The sequence below is a fragment of the Pseudorca crassidens genome, chromosome 6 (genome assembly GCF_039906515.1).
Source record: "Pseudorca crassidens isolate mPseCra1 chromosome 6, mPseCra1.hap1, whole genome shotgun sequence".
NCBI lineage: Eukaryota > Metazoa > Chordata > Mammalia > Artiodactyla > Delphinidae > Pseudorca > Pseudorca crassidens.
This window is the reverse complement of record NC_090301.1, coordinates 26,988,497-27,004,464: the sequence shown is the minus strand read 5'-3', so window position 1 is coordinate 27,004,464 and position 15,968 is coordinate 26,988,497. Positions and strand designations below refer to the sequence as shown.

Here is a 15,968-nt window from a genome sequence, read left to right as displayed (position 1 = left end):
ATAACATTGGACAGAACTATATAATAATAACAGAAAACATATTGTCTTCTTTTCCACTTTCATACCAGTAATTTTTTTTTTGCATTTTTTCATCATTTTGCTCTTCCTCAGCCCATATCAAATCAGAGAAATCTTCTTGACTTAGCTGTTGACAAAATACCAAATTCTGACATTAGTCTTTTAGCGTAATGATGGAAGTTGGCCCCAAAGATTCCCTCAAGTTCATAAGAGTCTAGACTATCCTAGAATGACTCATAGTATTGGGTCTGATTTGTAAGAGGACTTGAAGATTATCCAGAAATCACAGAACCTAGTTTAAGCCTGCCAGGAGATATCCCCAAACTGCCCTGGATCTCCTAGGGGTCCTTCAGAACAGAGAAGAGCCAAAGCAACCTTAGATGGATGTATCTTCATAGGCCAAAATGATCTCAAATCTCCATGAGACCACATAAGTATCATTGGCCAATATGATATGCATGGTATATTAAGTTTTTTGGTGAGGTTATTTATAAGTCAATACTCGTTCATTATAACAGAATATTTCAGATGATAGTTATGAGAGAGCCTGGACTAAAACCAAGCTCATCGTCTATAGGACTGACCAGAAGAATCTAAATGATATCCTCAGGATTGCAAGGACAGATCTGGAAGTTTATACTAAATATCTAGTGTTCAATTATTTTTTAAAAACAGTTGCAATCTAGGCAATTTCTAGAGTCATGTGGCCTCCACTGAATATAAGATTGGAATGTCTGCTTTAGTTCCACTTTCAAGTCAATACATAGCTCATTTTGCATTTTAAAAATAATTATGTTATAAGTAAGTATCAGTCTGGAAATTCTAGAGGAGTTTGTTGTTTTCATTCTTAGTAAGAGGCAATGTTCCCAGCCACATAGTACCTCTGTAGAAAATATAATGGTTTTCATGGAGAAGAAGTAGCCAGATATCTTCAGAAAGACCATAATTCTACCTACTATCAATATAAACCATGAATTATATATTATATTCAATTAAGAAAGCCAAATACACAGGAAGTATTTTAGAGATATTTTTAGGAAGGTTAATATGTAACGATATAATGTTTGGTGATAAGTTGAGTCATTGGAAATAGATAACTATTTTGTTTCTTTTATGAGAGGCATAACTTTGGTCTTCTTTTCTGAACACTGATAAGTAATCAATATATTTCTCCATGATTTGTGATGTCGTGTATCTGAGACCTATACCTGAGGATTTAAAAGTCTCTGGTGTCACCTTGGCCATTATCTGCCTTTAGAGCAAAATCCATTTGTTGGTCTATGGTGGATGCAATGTTTTACTTATTCAAAGACTGGTGTTCTTCAAAGCAAAGGAGAATATTTGCGTATTCTAGTGTAGCTGTTCCGTAATATGACAGGCTAACTTGTATAAACAGTATAATAGAGGTGACCAAGTAAGTAATCCTAGTTTATACTACAGAAACACATCTGGGCTAAAGCTGAAACAACTTCACTGCTCTAAGAACATCAAGACAGACGTCTCTCACAAAGTGAGCTGACAGGATTTTTGTAGTTCCAAATCTAGTTCATGGCTCTGTACCTTGTCTAAATCTGATTGAATAACGATATGAAAATCTGGCAGGACTGCTTTCTGTTTCTGTTTTAATTAAAAGGCTTTCCAGTCTAGTGGAGCTGCATTTTGTTACTCTATGATGCCTTGAGGAGAATAATTTAATTCTTATTGATTGACATTTTAATACTGAGGCATTCATTATAGAATTGCAAAATGGAGAAAAAGAGAGGTGTATTGTAATGCATAGATTATTCTAAAGGGACCAGGTAAATTGAACGTGTATAGGAAACATCCTCATTTGCAGTTTCATTTTGGACATGTATAGGTAACATTCTCATATGCAATTTGATTTTACACATGTGTAGCTATGTCCATCAAACTGTGCCTCTCTATTTTTTATTGGTTTGTTTGCTTGTAAAAGAACTCTTTCATTCCATAGGTACTGTGAACCCCTCTAAATGTGGCTGCCCCTTTGCCTTGAAGATGGCAGCATGCCAGCTTCTCCTGGAGATTACCACCTTCCTGCGAGAGACCTTTTCTTGCCTGCCCAGACCACGCACTGAGCCTCTGATGGTACGTAAAACATATTAATAATGAGGCTACTTGGAGAGTCCAACCATGTGGCTAGACTTTGAGTATTCACAGTTTCCTCAAATACCAAATGACCAAATGTATCACATAGTTTAAAAATTCAACCAAGGGATTTTCATATATAAAAAGAAAATCTCTTTTATCTATTAAAAAAAAAAAGAACTAAAATTGACCTTGAAATCACTAAAGATGGTACCACTGGGTAAGATGTTTGATTGATCACTGTCAGTTAACCTAGGAATGTCTGAGAACCTCCAGGTTCCTTTACTCTGCAAACTACGAGTTTAATGGCCAGCATTTTCCAGGAATCACTGATTTTTTTTTCATACTAACAACTCATAAATTCATGTGCCTCCAATGAATTTTCTCATTTAAACTAAGGGCAAAAAGATTCAAGTCTTTAGCATGTAAATGCCTCTGAACGTATATTTTATTTCTGCAGTATTTCTTGTGGATACAGATAGGCAGAGAAAGAACATGTGTGCATGCACACACGCACGCGTGCATGGAAACACACAGACACACACAGGCACACACACATACACACACACCCCTGTACCATCAGGGTCTGATTTATTTAACTTAGGATACAAATTCTAACAAGAGCCAGGAGTCATCACAGAGCATTTGGGACAGAGGCACACCTCAGAGCCCATTTTCCTTGGCCCTTTGTTCCCTAACAGGCACCAAGTTTCCGGTGGTTCTTTTGTCATAGGCATTATCCAACTAGAGCTGAGGAACCAAATTCTCTTCTTTCCCCCTTTACACAGATTTACACTATTCAACCAGAACAGTTGGTACACTAACAATCTGTGTGGTTCCATTTAGGTGGATTTTACAATCCACCAGCTCTCCTGCTTTTTTGACCAAACTCAGCATGAACAAGGCCATAACCTAGTTCCAGAGGGCAGGTAGGGGAGGGAACGGGACAAAAAAGTCAGTGCTCTGGTATTCCTGAGCAGTGCCTCTAACTCTGATTTTCCAATGTCTGGACAGCCTGTTTCCTCACAGTTTAAAACATAAAATGGAAATATTTATAGGTAAAATATGTTTTCAAGAGAAACATACCGACATGTGGCCTGTGAAACTGCACCCTTTAAATACTGAAAAAGAGAGTTCTTCTTACTGCCCTTACTTAATTTCATGTTATCCTGAACATTGATTTTTCTGAATTGTCACCTTCACTATTATATTGAGACTGTTCTATAAAATCAAATCAAGGCTGCCACTTAACACGTGTTTAGTTTAAAGTCAAGTCTGATCTGTAGGCCTCTGTTGGTGTTATTCTATCAACATTCTAATTGTATCAAAGTCTTCATAAAAGCACAGAAACACATCTACTTTTAAATTTACAGATTTTTAACGGTCACCATTTTGACCTATTATGATTTTAAAACATAAGAATCTTGAAATTTGAGTCACTTACTTTTGTTCTTTCTTTCATCACTATAAAGCTATAGTTTAAATATTCCTTATTATTGTAACACATTTCATTTTTTAAGAAAATTAATCAAATCTTTTAAAAATGACTGTATAATCAACTGGCTATCTAGGAGAAAATGCCAAGAAATTAAACTAAAACAGAGGCTGCAATCATTCAGTTAATAAGAGGAAATTTTTCATTGCCTTTAACTAGGTCTCACAAATCTTTTATTCATTAAGCTAGGATTTTCATTGTCAAGTATATGTTCATATATTGTACTGGGATGTGACCTTTATAAAATAAATGGGAAAGATGCTTTCTCATGTTTAACCTATCTAACTACAGTTGATGATAAAGAAAACTCAAATCACATTTTTTTAACTATTGTAGAAAAAACAGTATCATAAAACTTTTACCAACACAGAAACTATAAATGCTTGAAATATTTTTTTAAGAAATTGTACTAAATGGTGAATCTAAGAGGCTAAGCATAAATACCATCAAAACGAAATATTCTAAAGTTTTAACAAAGCACTTGCTGTAAGAGTATTTATAGATCTTTGGGATGTTTTATTCAGTAACATTTTTAACAGCAGTAAAAATAAATAGCTACCCTAATGTACAGAATAATAAAAGTATAAGCCAGAAAAATCACATTAGAAGCTATAAATATCCTGGGATCTGAGATTTGAGGATGGGAGAAGATAGGGAACATAAACTTTCTACCAAGAAAAAGTCTTTCTGATAGAAATGTCATAAGGCCATTTCCAAGATAAAAGAGATTTCCCTGTGAAATATTTGTTTGCTTGAAAAAGTCCTAGTTATGGGCTTCCCTGGTGGCGCAGTGGTTGAGAGTCCGCCTGCCGATGCAGGGGACGCAGGTTCGTGCACCGGTCCAGGAAGATCCCACGTGCCGCGGAACGGCTGGGCCCGTGAGCCATGGCCGCTGAGCCTGCGCGTCCGGAGCCTGTGCTCCACAACGGGAGAGGCCACAACAGTGAGAGGCCCCCGTACCGGAAAAAAAAAAAAAAAAAAAAAAAAAAGTCCTAGTTATATCCAAAGTGTGGAAGAGAAAGCAAAAGAGCCTAAAATACAATAACTAAAGGTTAATGTGATAGGGTCAGGAAATCGCAGGAGACCACTCACTGGTTTGGTGGGGAATGACGGTAAGAGAAAAGGAAAAATGATATCAAAAGGGTTTAAAATGTTGCTAAAACCATATTTTTACCAACTTAACAAACTGTTTCCCAGATAGATCCCTGGATGCAACTTAATGTGTTTTCCCCCCAAAAAAACAACTTCTGGTAGCATTTTTATTCACTCTTTTTGTGAACCATACAAATAATATCTAAAAAAGGAAAAAGCCTTTTTACAATATTTATCATAAAAAGCATAGCAATCAATTTTTCTCTGATTGTTAACTTCCAAACTTGAAAACAAAGAAATATTTTTTAGATAATTTTGTCTATAAAACTCCTGGTCTGTTAAAATGTTCTCCTGTTGAATTAGTAAAACCAATAACTGATGACCAAGCAACATGGAATTAAATTAATTCCCATCCAACGCCAAGACGAGTCCATAATAATAAAGTAAAAGGCAGTAAGGAAGTCTCTGTACATCTATATTCACTCATTAGGGAAAACAACATATTGGATGCTTTTGTACAAGATTGTGCTAGAAGCTGTACCAACTGTATCAACTGGATTTAACAAGTCAGGTTATAAATAATACACTGCTGGATTCCAAATGCTCCTAAAGTTAAAGAATCAGAAGCAAAGCACTGTTCACATATATGAAGAGTAGACTGATGAATATTTGAGAGTAAGGCTGTGAGCAAGGTGGTGTGATGGATGCAGAGGTGGGAGTGGGGGTGATGCAGAGATGACTATGTTGTAACAGGAGAACCGACACGTAAACAACACACTTAAGAAAGGAGCAGAGGGCCAGGGTTGGCCAAAGAAGGGACCGGAAAAATCTGAAGAGCCTTCCTGGATGAGATCACATTTGAATGTAACTTTGAAAGATAAGTAGGATTTTGACTAGTAGATACAAGAAGTTGGAAGAGAGAACTACTTTTGATAATCAGAATTGTTATTTTATTACTTTTTGTCCCACCTAAGAAACTTATCTAATTAAATTTGGCTACCAAAATGGAAAGTAGTTAGGTTATTTTTTTTCCTAAAAGGGATTAATTTCAGAGAAACAATTATATTCCTAGAATATTTTTTGACAGTGTTAAATAGACTCCATGTGGTTCCTTATTTTTCTAGATGTGATATAATTTTCTGAGTACCAAAGTATAACTTCTGTTCTTAATTCAAAGGGAAAAGAAGAAACGATATGTAGAGTCTAAAGTTTCATTTATTAATAATAGTTAAAAGCATAAGATTTTAATCTTGGTACAAACTGGGTTTTTCAAAATAGTTTTTGTTTTTCAAACTACTTGAATCTGAGGGATTATTATGTCATAATTAGAAAAAATGCTGTATAAAAATAAAGTTAGCATTTTATATATTTTTCATTTATCAAGTCTGAAAGCGCTTCATAGATTAATGATTAATTATGATCTTCAGCATGAGCGAGTCTCCATTTACAGAACAGGGCAAATGTCCACACTGGGGCCTCACAGGCCAAACTCCTACTAAATACTTAAACTCCCCAAGGCTTATTTTCAGTTTTGGGATCATGAAGTCTCCTAAGAGAGTGAGAGATTCCTCCAACGCATGATCCTGTTTTAAACCTCTGGCCATTACCCCTGAGGTTTCTTAAGAGGAAACCAAACTGGTTTCCCTACCAGTTTGCAGAGCTAACTTTACTTAATCCTCAGGATTTAACTCCAACATCACCTTGGTATTTGTTTTCTACTTCTGTTGTGTGATATTGTGATTTATGATAAGAATATATGTTTGGTCTCCATTCCTGTTTCTGGCACAGTGCTCCTAAAATCCTTGGAATTTCTGAAGTCGGGAGGGTGACCAAGGTGTCCTTTGTTATGTTAAGAGGTGACTTGTAGAATGCCTCTAGTTTACCTAAGGTTCAGCTGGTCACCAGATGAACCAACAAAATAATTAGAAAATTGAAACTTTCAGTCCCACCCCCTCACCTCCAGGTGACAACGATTTAATCAATCATGCCTATGTAATGAAGCCTCCATAAAGACCCAAAAGAACAGGGTTTGGAGAGCTTCTGGTTGGTGAACACGTGAAGACTGGGGAGTGCGCTGCCCTTGAAGAGGGCGTGGAAGCTTGGCACCATCACCCCATACCTTGGCCTGTGCATTTCTTCCATCTAGCTGTTGCTGATTATATCCTTTTATGATAAACCAGTGATCTAGTAAGCAAAATATTTCTCAAGTTCTATGAGCCCCCCCTAGCAAATTAATTGAACCTGAGGAGGGGTGTTGTTGGAACCTTCAATTTATAACCAGTTGGTTAGAAGCACAGGTGACCACTTGGCCTTACAACTGATGTCTGAAGTGGGGACAGTCTTGTGAGACTGAATCCTTAACCTGTGGATTAAGGAAGACATTTTCATGACCCCAGTCTAAACCTGGCATTAGATAGAGGGAAATTTGGCTGTTTAAATGCTGTTATGCGCAGCTTAAAATGGAGGTTGGGGGCTTCCCTGGTGGCGCAGTGGTTGGGAGTCCGCCTGCCGATGCAGGGGACACGGGTTCGTGCCCCGGTCCGGGAGAATCCCACATGCCGTGGAGCGGCTGGGCCCGTGAGCCGTGGCCGCTGGGCCTGCGCGTCCGGAGCCTGTGCTCCGCGACGGGAGCAGCCACAACAGTGAGAGGCCCGCGTACTGCAAAAAAAAAAAAAAAAAAAAAAAAATGGAGGGAGGTTTGCCGGAAAACGAATGCAGTGCTGGGGAGATGCCAGCATCCATGTGCTCCTCACTGACATTTCAGGACTTGGAGAGCTGCCGACTTCGTTTGGATCCTGAGTTGGACCGGCACAGATATGAGAGGAAGATCAGCTTTGCTGGTGTCCTGGATGAAAATGAAGACTCAAAAGATTCCCTTCACAGTAGTAGCCACACCCTCAAATCAGATGCAGGTGTTGAGGAGAAGAAAGGTATGCATAAGCAAAAATTAATTCACGTTTCAGGGTTTCTCATGGGATATTTGGTCTCGGGTCTAAACTGCAGAATTGTGCACTGAAAGAAGTCCAAAACTGTTGTTGACTCAATGAGGTAGGCAATCATGCTAGTTAGGAGTTGGACTCTGCAGTCAGACTCTAATTCCGGCTCAGCAATTCTCCGTATCCCGTTGAATCTAAGATGACATTAGTTGTAAGATGAACTATTATCTTATATACCAATAAGAAAGGAAAAATACTCCCCATTCAGCTTTTATGCAGTACTTTCTTATCACTTAATTTGTGCTTTATTCTTACTGAAAGAGGACTTTCAGATGTAATTAGATGTAGATTTTTATTATCGGTCTATATCATACTTTGTGCAGCCAGGTAAACTGGTTAAAGGTTTTCTAAACCATCTTCAATTCAGAGATCAAATTCTTAATCACTTTTCAACTCAGAATTGTCAGTGTCTGTGTTTTTATATGTGATAATGTCCTCTGTGTTAGTAACACATCATTTCTTAAATGAATCTGTAAAAGAAGTAAAGCTATTGGTGATAGTTACACAAGCCAACGTGCAACGGTATGAAGCTAGCCTCCTTCAGTCTCTGCTTCAGGAATGTTCCCAAACACATCTGACTTACCATCCCACCCACTCCTCCACCCAACTATCATTTGGTTCCTGGGACTTAAAAGACACTGGCACCCATTTTGTACATTTTGTTGCTGGTGCTTTAGATATTCACATGAACACAAGCAATAGCAAATGTGTCCCAACTGCCACCTGGCTCTAGTGATCTTAAGATGTCATCAGTTGTAAGCCAAATCTCAATTTCAGAGATGTTCAAATGTAAAAAAATGTGCATCTTAAAGTGGTGAAATAAAGTAGTTATGTGGCCTTGTCCAAGTTGCTTACCTTCTAAGCCAGTTTTCTTCCCTGTAAAATTAGATTAATAACACCTACCACATTGGAATGTTGAAAGCTTTAAAAGAGACATTGCAAGTAAAACATAAACTCAGTACCAGATACCTAATAAGGACACAATAAATAATTGTCACCATTGTTTTTTTTAATCTGTATCATGAGCATATCGATTAAAATCCATGCAGAAAATCCTAAATATGAGTTACAGATTGCAAAGTTTTAAGTTGCTCTTTAAAGGCTCCTTTAAACTGTTAACTTCTCTATTTGATTTTTCTATTTTCTTAAGTTTCATTATCCTTCAATGTTTTTCTAATGAATTCCACTAGAAAACAGCATATTTGTAAAAAGAGTCAAAGACAGTTTTATCCATTGGTATATTTTCTGCAGACAGTGACTGCATAAATGTTTGGTAGTTTAAGGAATGCATGATTCTCAAAAGACATAGCCCTACAGAAGACTTATATAGACATTTCTCCAAAGAAGGCTTGGCCAACAGGCACATAAAAAGATGCTCAATATCACTAATTATTAGATAAATGCATATCAAAACTGCAGTGAGGTATTACCTCACACTGGTCAGAATGGCCATTGTTAAAAAGTCTACAAATAATAAATGCCAAAGAGGGTGTGGAGGAAAAGGAACCTCTTCCTACATTGTTGGTGGGAATGTAAATTGGTGTAGCCACTATGAAGAACAGTATGGAGGTTCCTTGAAAAACTAAAAATAATTACCATGTGATCCAGCAATCCCATTCCTGGGCATATATCTGGAGAAAACTAATTAGAAAAGATACATGCACCCCAGTGTTCATAGCAGCACTATTTACAATAGCCAAGACATGGAAGCAACCTAAATGTTCATCAACAGATGAATGGATAAAGAAGATGTGGGGTGTGTGTGTGTGTGTGTGTGTGTATATGCATATGTGTATATATATACATATACAAACAATGGAATATTACTTGGCCATAAAAAAGAATGAAATGCTTTTTGCAGCAACATAGATGGACCTAGAGATTATATTAAGTGAAGACAGAGAAAGACAAATATCATACGATATCACTTATTTGTGGAATCTTAAAATATGATACAAATGAACTTATTTACAAAGCAGAAATAGACTCACAGACATAGAAAAACAAACGTGGTTACCACAGGGGTTGGTGGGGGGGGGAGAGACAAATTAAGAGTTTGGGATTCATATATACACACTACTATATATAAAAGAGGTAAACAACAAGGACCTACTATATAGCACAGGGAAGAAACTCAATATCTTATAATAACCAATAATGGAAAATAATCTGAAAAAGAATATATATATGTTTTTTAAGAAAGACATAGCCCTAGATAAAGAAAACACAACATATTTAAAATATTTAAAATGTTGTAAGGAATGGATATAGTCTGGAAAAAAAATTTTTTAATATTTTAAGATCAGATTGTTGTCACAGCATTTAAAAAATGCAAATAATTATATTGTGTTGAATTTATGGTGAACAGAAGCCATGTTGCGGGAAGGATTAGCCAAATTTTAGCAGTTTCTGAGTATACAAAGGTATCAAGTCAAGGTTTGTTCAAATACTACTACTTCTGACAAGGATGACTGCATATGATGAGAAACATCCTTCTTTTTTATCAATATTTTTTAATTGAAGTATAGTTAATTTACAATGTGTTAATTTCTGCTGTACAGCAAAGTGGTTCAGTTATACATATGTGTACATTCTTTTTTTATATTCTTTTCCACTATGGTTTATTATAGGATATTGAGTATAGTTCTCTGTGCTGTACAGTAGGGCCTTGTTGTTTATCCATTCTATATATAATAGCTTACATCTGCTAACCCCAGCCTCCCACTCCATGCCTCCTCCAACCCTCTACCCCTTGGCAACCACCATTCTGTTCTCTATGTCCATGATTCTGTGAAACTCCCATCTTTTAAACATATCCCACAGGGATTTTTTTCCCATTCAAAATTATTATGTTAGTTATTATTTAAAGTAGTTGAAATAAAAATTGCTAATACTGACATGGTCAAATTTCAGCAGAGTAAATTCTACACCATTTAAAAAAATAAAACCTCAGATTAATTTTTAAGAACACTTTAATTTCATGATTATCATTTATGTAAATTGCCTTTAATATTCAAACACACAAATACTTAATAATTTTTCTCCTCATAGAATGGCTATGTAATTACATGAAAGTTATTTAATAAATTAGGAGCAGAAAACTAAAAGTATAGATAAAATGAGAACATATTCATAAAATGTCCTTTACCAGTTGGCAAGAAACTTCCTGATGATTCCTAAATCTTCCTTAATCCTTTCAATAAGCTGATACCAGATGCTAAAGCTGATGTGAAAATGGGGACCACAGGGACCCTGCTAACTCAGATTATTAAAATTTTATTTAAAATTTCATACCATCTGTTTGTATAACATCTAAAACTGTGAGTTCTTGAAATAACTTGAGGACAATTTGGATTCTACAAAGGAAAACTAACATGAAATAATCCTTAGAACTAAAAATGTCTGCCTAAAATCTCCAAGCAAGATCTGTCAGATCATTTTATCCATATTCCAGATACAAACTGAGACTGGCATTCCAGAATACAGACACCGAGACGTGTGATCACTCAACAATCATATACTGAGCACCTGTTGTATACCAGACGCTATTACAGGTTCCTAGAATACAGCAATGAACAGGGAAAATTTCCCACATGTATTTTAGTTTATATTAGCTAATAGTTAATAACTTAATAGTGAATAACATTAAATTCTGGACTTTCAAGTAGAGATAAGTAGTATGAAGAAAACAAGTTAGGGTCAGAGAATTGGTAGCAACCTGAAGTAGGAAGGATTGTAGTCTTAAGTGACGTTGAGCTGAGACTTGTGTGATGTTAAGGATCCAGTCATGTGAAGGGCTGAGAGAAGAGTCTTCCAAACAGAGACAACAGTGAGAACAAGGCTCCGATGCAGGAATGAACTTGGAGCATGTGAAGAAGGGCAAAAAGGACGACAAGGTTGCAACAGAATGAGTTGGGGGAAGAGCAGTAGGAGAGAGGGTCAGGCAAAGGACAAATAAATAGGGTCTGTAGATATGATTAGAAATTTAATTCTATTTAAATGTGTCTGAGAGTTGTTGTCAGGTTTTGACCAGAAAAGCGATATAATATTTATATTTATGATTTATGTATTTAAAAGATGAGTCAAGCTGTTAGAGTGGGGGTAAGAGCAAGCAGTTTGGTAGTTATATTAGTCTAGGGAATAGGTGACAGGGCTTTCAAAATCCTACGCTATTTTGAAGTGTTGAATCAGCAGACTTGTTGATGGATATATGTGGTGTAAGAGAAAAGGGAAAAGAGATGTTTTATCTAATTCAGATGAATTTGTTTTGCTTTCATACTAGTTCTCGTTGTCATGGAGATAAAGGCTAAACTTCAGTGGTGTAGAATCTCGACTGATGTCTTTCATGTACTTTACCAAATCTGAATTCTAACTATGTTATGTCCTTTGTAACCAATGCCATAATTCTGAACATTATTTTTTTCAGTGCTATAAAATGTCTCCAATTATCTTTGGTGATAGAACAGTTTCTCAAAATTAAATTATTTTTCATGTCATATTAATCTGGGGTTATTTTGCTGTACTTGTAGGCTGAAAAATATCATGAAATCAGGCAAAGAATGCCAAAGTGTGCCTCTGTAAAAATTTTTAAATTATTTCTTTAATCTTTTTCTCTACTTCCCAATCTCTTTTGACATAAATTGTATTAATAGTAATTAAAAATGATAAGTATATTCAGTTTCAAATGCATTTCAGATAAGTCATAAAGTCTCAATTATACCTAAAAATAACACTGAAAAATACAGTGGATGAGTTTTGTGCTATAACTAAAATAGAGCATTATGGTCTTTGTGGGATGTATTCAACTGTGCTGTGAGAATTTCTGTCTAGATGTGAAATTCTATCCAGATGTGTTCATGGAGCTCCATGAAGCCTTTTCCAGCTGAGTGGTGATAATTTTAGTCTGTCTCAGTCATACGAGTAAATCAGAGATTAAACATTTCACATTATTCAACAGGAATCTAGGCTCCTTTATATGGCACTAATTAACATTTTATGGAGCAGTATGAGTTCTATCACAGACTAACTCTCCTGTGAGTGAGAAACTTGAGACTAAAATGCAATCTTCCTGATTGGCACTAAAATATTAATAGCTGTGCCTTAAATAATTAGTAAGAAATCTTGTTCATGTCTTAAGAAGGAAACCTTACAAAAACAGCCCCTTCCTGATAATCACTTGAAGCCCTAAACACTTTCAAAATCACCCTTACCATATCAATGTGTGACAACACCAAGTCCTCAAAAGAAAAAGAAGGTGTGGATATGACTATGGGAAATACGGATGTTTTTGGTTAAAATGTAGGTTTCAAGTTGAACGTGTTTCTTTTACCCTTTTATTTTCCTCACTGATGACTGTTTCTTCCAGAACACTAAAGAGGAGTAATGCATGTTCTTCTTGGTTCACGTAGACTGTAAGGTTGATTCAGGGTGTTGCAACTTTTGGACTCAGATCTCACCCAACCTTTTGACTGAGAGGAGGATGCTATGAAATCATTAGGTGCATTGAAAATGGAATCATTTCACACTCACGTTCACCCAAAGCACCCCACTGCAAACATCTTTTAGTGACTTTGCTGAGGAGCTGAGTGGAACCCACTGCTGACTGTTGGAGAGAGAAGCGCCTCTTGTTTTTATTTCTTAATGAGGTATTCCCAAATGAAGGGATTTTCCATGAAGGGGTTTCCCTAACTCACATAAGTCTGTCAGTCCCATTTCAAAAGAAAAACAAAAACAAATGGTTGGTGGTTCTGCTGAATCAAGCAATGATGCTGTGTGAACGTACTAACGGTCCCGGAGGACTCCGTGGCGAGGGCGCGCTCATGCTTGTGAATTCTGGGCCAAAGAGAGAGCAGGTTGTTCCTAGCACTGATGAGCTGTGTGTCCAAGAAAGAAGCTGCACCAGCCCTTCGTGGTGGACCCAGCCTCCTGCCCACCTAACAAAGCCGCCTGACTTGGGGCTTGGGAGAAGCTCCTTGTCCAGACATGCTGCTCATCCCGGCCAGCAGAGAGGAGGCTGTTCAGGGACAAGTTGGGGAGAGCTTGGCTCTAACGCTGGCTGCGGAGAACTAAGGGGGAAAAAGCCCTATTTTATTCTTTTAATACAGTTCCCAGCAGGAAGATCAGGATAGGAGGTTCCCGCCTGCTCCAGATTAAAGGAACCCGCAGTTTCCAGGTGAAGAAGGGGGGTTCCTTGTCCAGCATTCGCCGGGTCGGCAGCTTAAAGAGCAGCAAGTTATCACGGCAGGACTCAGAGTCTGAGGCTGAGAAGCTGCAGCTGTCCCAGAGCAGGGACACTGTCACTGACCTAGGTAACATAGAGGAGTGGGCTGTGCAGGGACGTGGGGGGTAGGAAGACAGAGACCGAATCCCCAAACAGCTCAAGTCCATTTTCTGATACATCAGTAGATGGAGGGCAGAGTCATAGGTTAGAGTACTCGTTTAGTCCATAAGCTATGTTGCCCTCCAGAGCAGGGCTGCTCCAGCCTTATTGTGCACAGGGTCAGCTGGGAGCTTGTTAAAACGCAGATCCTGATTTAGCATCTCTGGGATGGGAGCCTGAGATTCTACGCTTTTAACAAGCTTCCTGGTAAAGTTGATGCTGCTGGTTCAAGGACCACAGCTTGAGCAGGGAGCATACGGAGTCTACAGTAGGGAGAGAAAACATTTTAATGACAAGGACAGTTTTTTGAAATCTAGATCTTTGTGCCTTTATTCTTCTGGTCAAGACCTTTAAAGCAAAAAAATGTAGATATTCCCTTGGGAATAGCTGGCTTAAAGTCTTCCGTAAACTAAAGTCTCTATTTCCCAGTAGAAACAACCAAAATTTCAGAAAGGAAAGATTGTCTCCATCTAACAATTAGTGACCTTCAGCAAGTCACTTAACTTCTCAGGGATTTGTTTTCCCCAGCTACCCAGTGAGAATAATTCTGTGTACTCCTTGCCTACTGTGAAAGGATGCTCTAAAGATAAATTAGGGATGATAGTAAAGTATGTTAAACTCCTAAGAATAAGCTTTATATACAATCAGAGCTGTAGATTGTCACTATAGGACCCAAAGAGACTCTGAATCCCAAAATGTGTTGGTCCTATGGGCTCTCATCATCATCTTAGTAGACAAGAAAAAGATTAAGCAGGCTTGCCGATAGGACTCACCAGCTGCCTAGAATTTAAATGTTAGGTTAAAAATTGAAGTGCATATTCTTTGCCTTTCAGTTGCTGTATGAAAACCAAAGTGTAAAACTCTTCTTTCTAAGTAAGTTGTTTCAGAAGTCAGTCAGGAAATGTGGATAAATTATCAATCTAGCCTGCTGAAACAGAAGCTGAGTATATTTAATCAAGGAGAGTTTAAAATAGGAAATGTTTCTACACCTACCCACCCTTGCCTTTGAAAATAGCTAATTTATGCGTTAGTTAAGATTCAGCTTATTTTTTTAAGGAGACAATAGAAAAAACCTTACGACATCTTTTGTTACATGCCTGAGCTGTAAGAGTATCATCAGTTAGTTTTGGGGAAAATATTATTTGAATTAATTATTTAAATTGATCAACGTAGCCTAGCCAGTTAAGTCAAACTATCCAAGCTAGAAGCATAGTTTTGTCATAGAAAATACCCAGAAAAGCTTGTAGATTTGAGGACAAAGCTTTGTTATCTAGTATACTAAGTAGAGAATTCCTGTGACATGTCTCCTTCACAGTTTCCTGCAGAGACGAGTTTGGACAAAGGGTTGTCCACAGTTGGGCACAGTTACTTCCAAATTCCCTTAGTCTTTCCAAGGCACCACCCATCTTTGAAATAGCTCTGATAGCAAAGCCAGGTGGTGTTAAGAGTAGTAGCACTAGCCGTAGTCACAGCAGCAGTGGAGGTAGCAGCACCCTTTGTGGCCACTGCAGGTTGGTTGGTGTCCCTACTTAACTACACCTGCGAGGTCTGGGCAGTCTGGAATGGATTTGGGCACACTCAACCAATAACTTGCTCATCTCAGCAATTCAAGGACTTGACTCTGTTCTTTTTCTCTGCTCCCATATCTCAAAATGGAAGCCACCATAACAGAGATCATAAATGTCTTTGTAATTGCCAGTTCAGCTGGTGGTGAAGGGAACAGCTCCTGTTAATATTACTCCACTAAAGCCGATGCTATGCCCCGTAACCCATTGGCCATGGTAGTCTGCCCTAGGATTCAAAAGCATGGACCACTATACCATAGCAACATGCTCTCCAGGGAGACAGAACAATATAACCTTTCTTGGTATTTTTCTTTTGA

The 15,968-nt window shown here is 37.6% G+C and overlaps 1 protein-coding gene across 11 annotated transcripts in view; it reads left to right on the top strand.

Annotated features, from left to right (window-relative positions):
- The window catches only part of UNC80 (unc-80 homolog, NALCN channel complex subunit), a 242,910-nt gene that overhangs the window by 117,262 nt on the left and 109,680 nt on the right, over window positions 1-15,968 (top strand). For all 11 annotated transcript variants that reach the window (XM_067740745.1, XM_067740742.1, XM_067740738.1 and 8 more), the window contains exons 25-26: window positions 1,991-2,124; window positions 7,476-7,641. In XM_067740745.1, coding sequence (XP_067596846.1) covers window positions 1,991-2,124; window positions 7,476-7,641 — 300 coding nt within the window. The remainder of the gene's footprint in view (window positions 1-1,990; window positions 2,125-7,475; window positions 7,642-15,968) is intronic.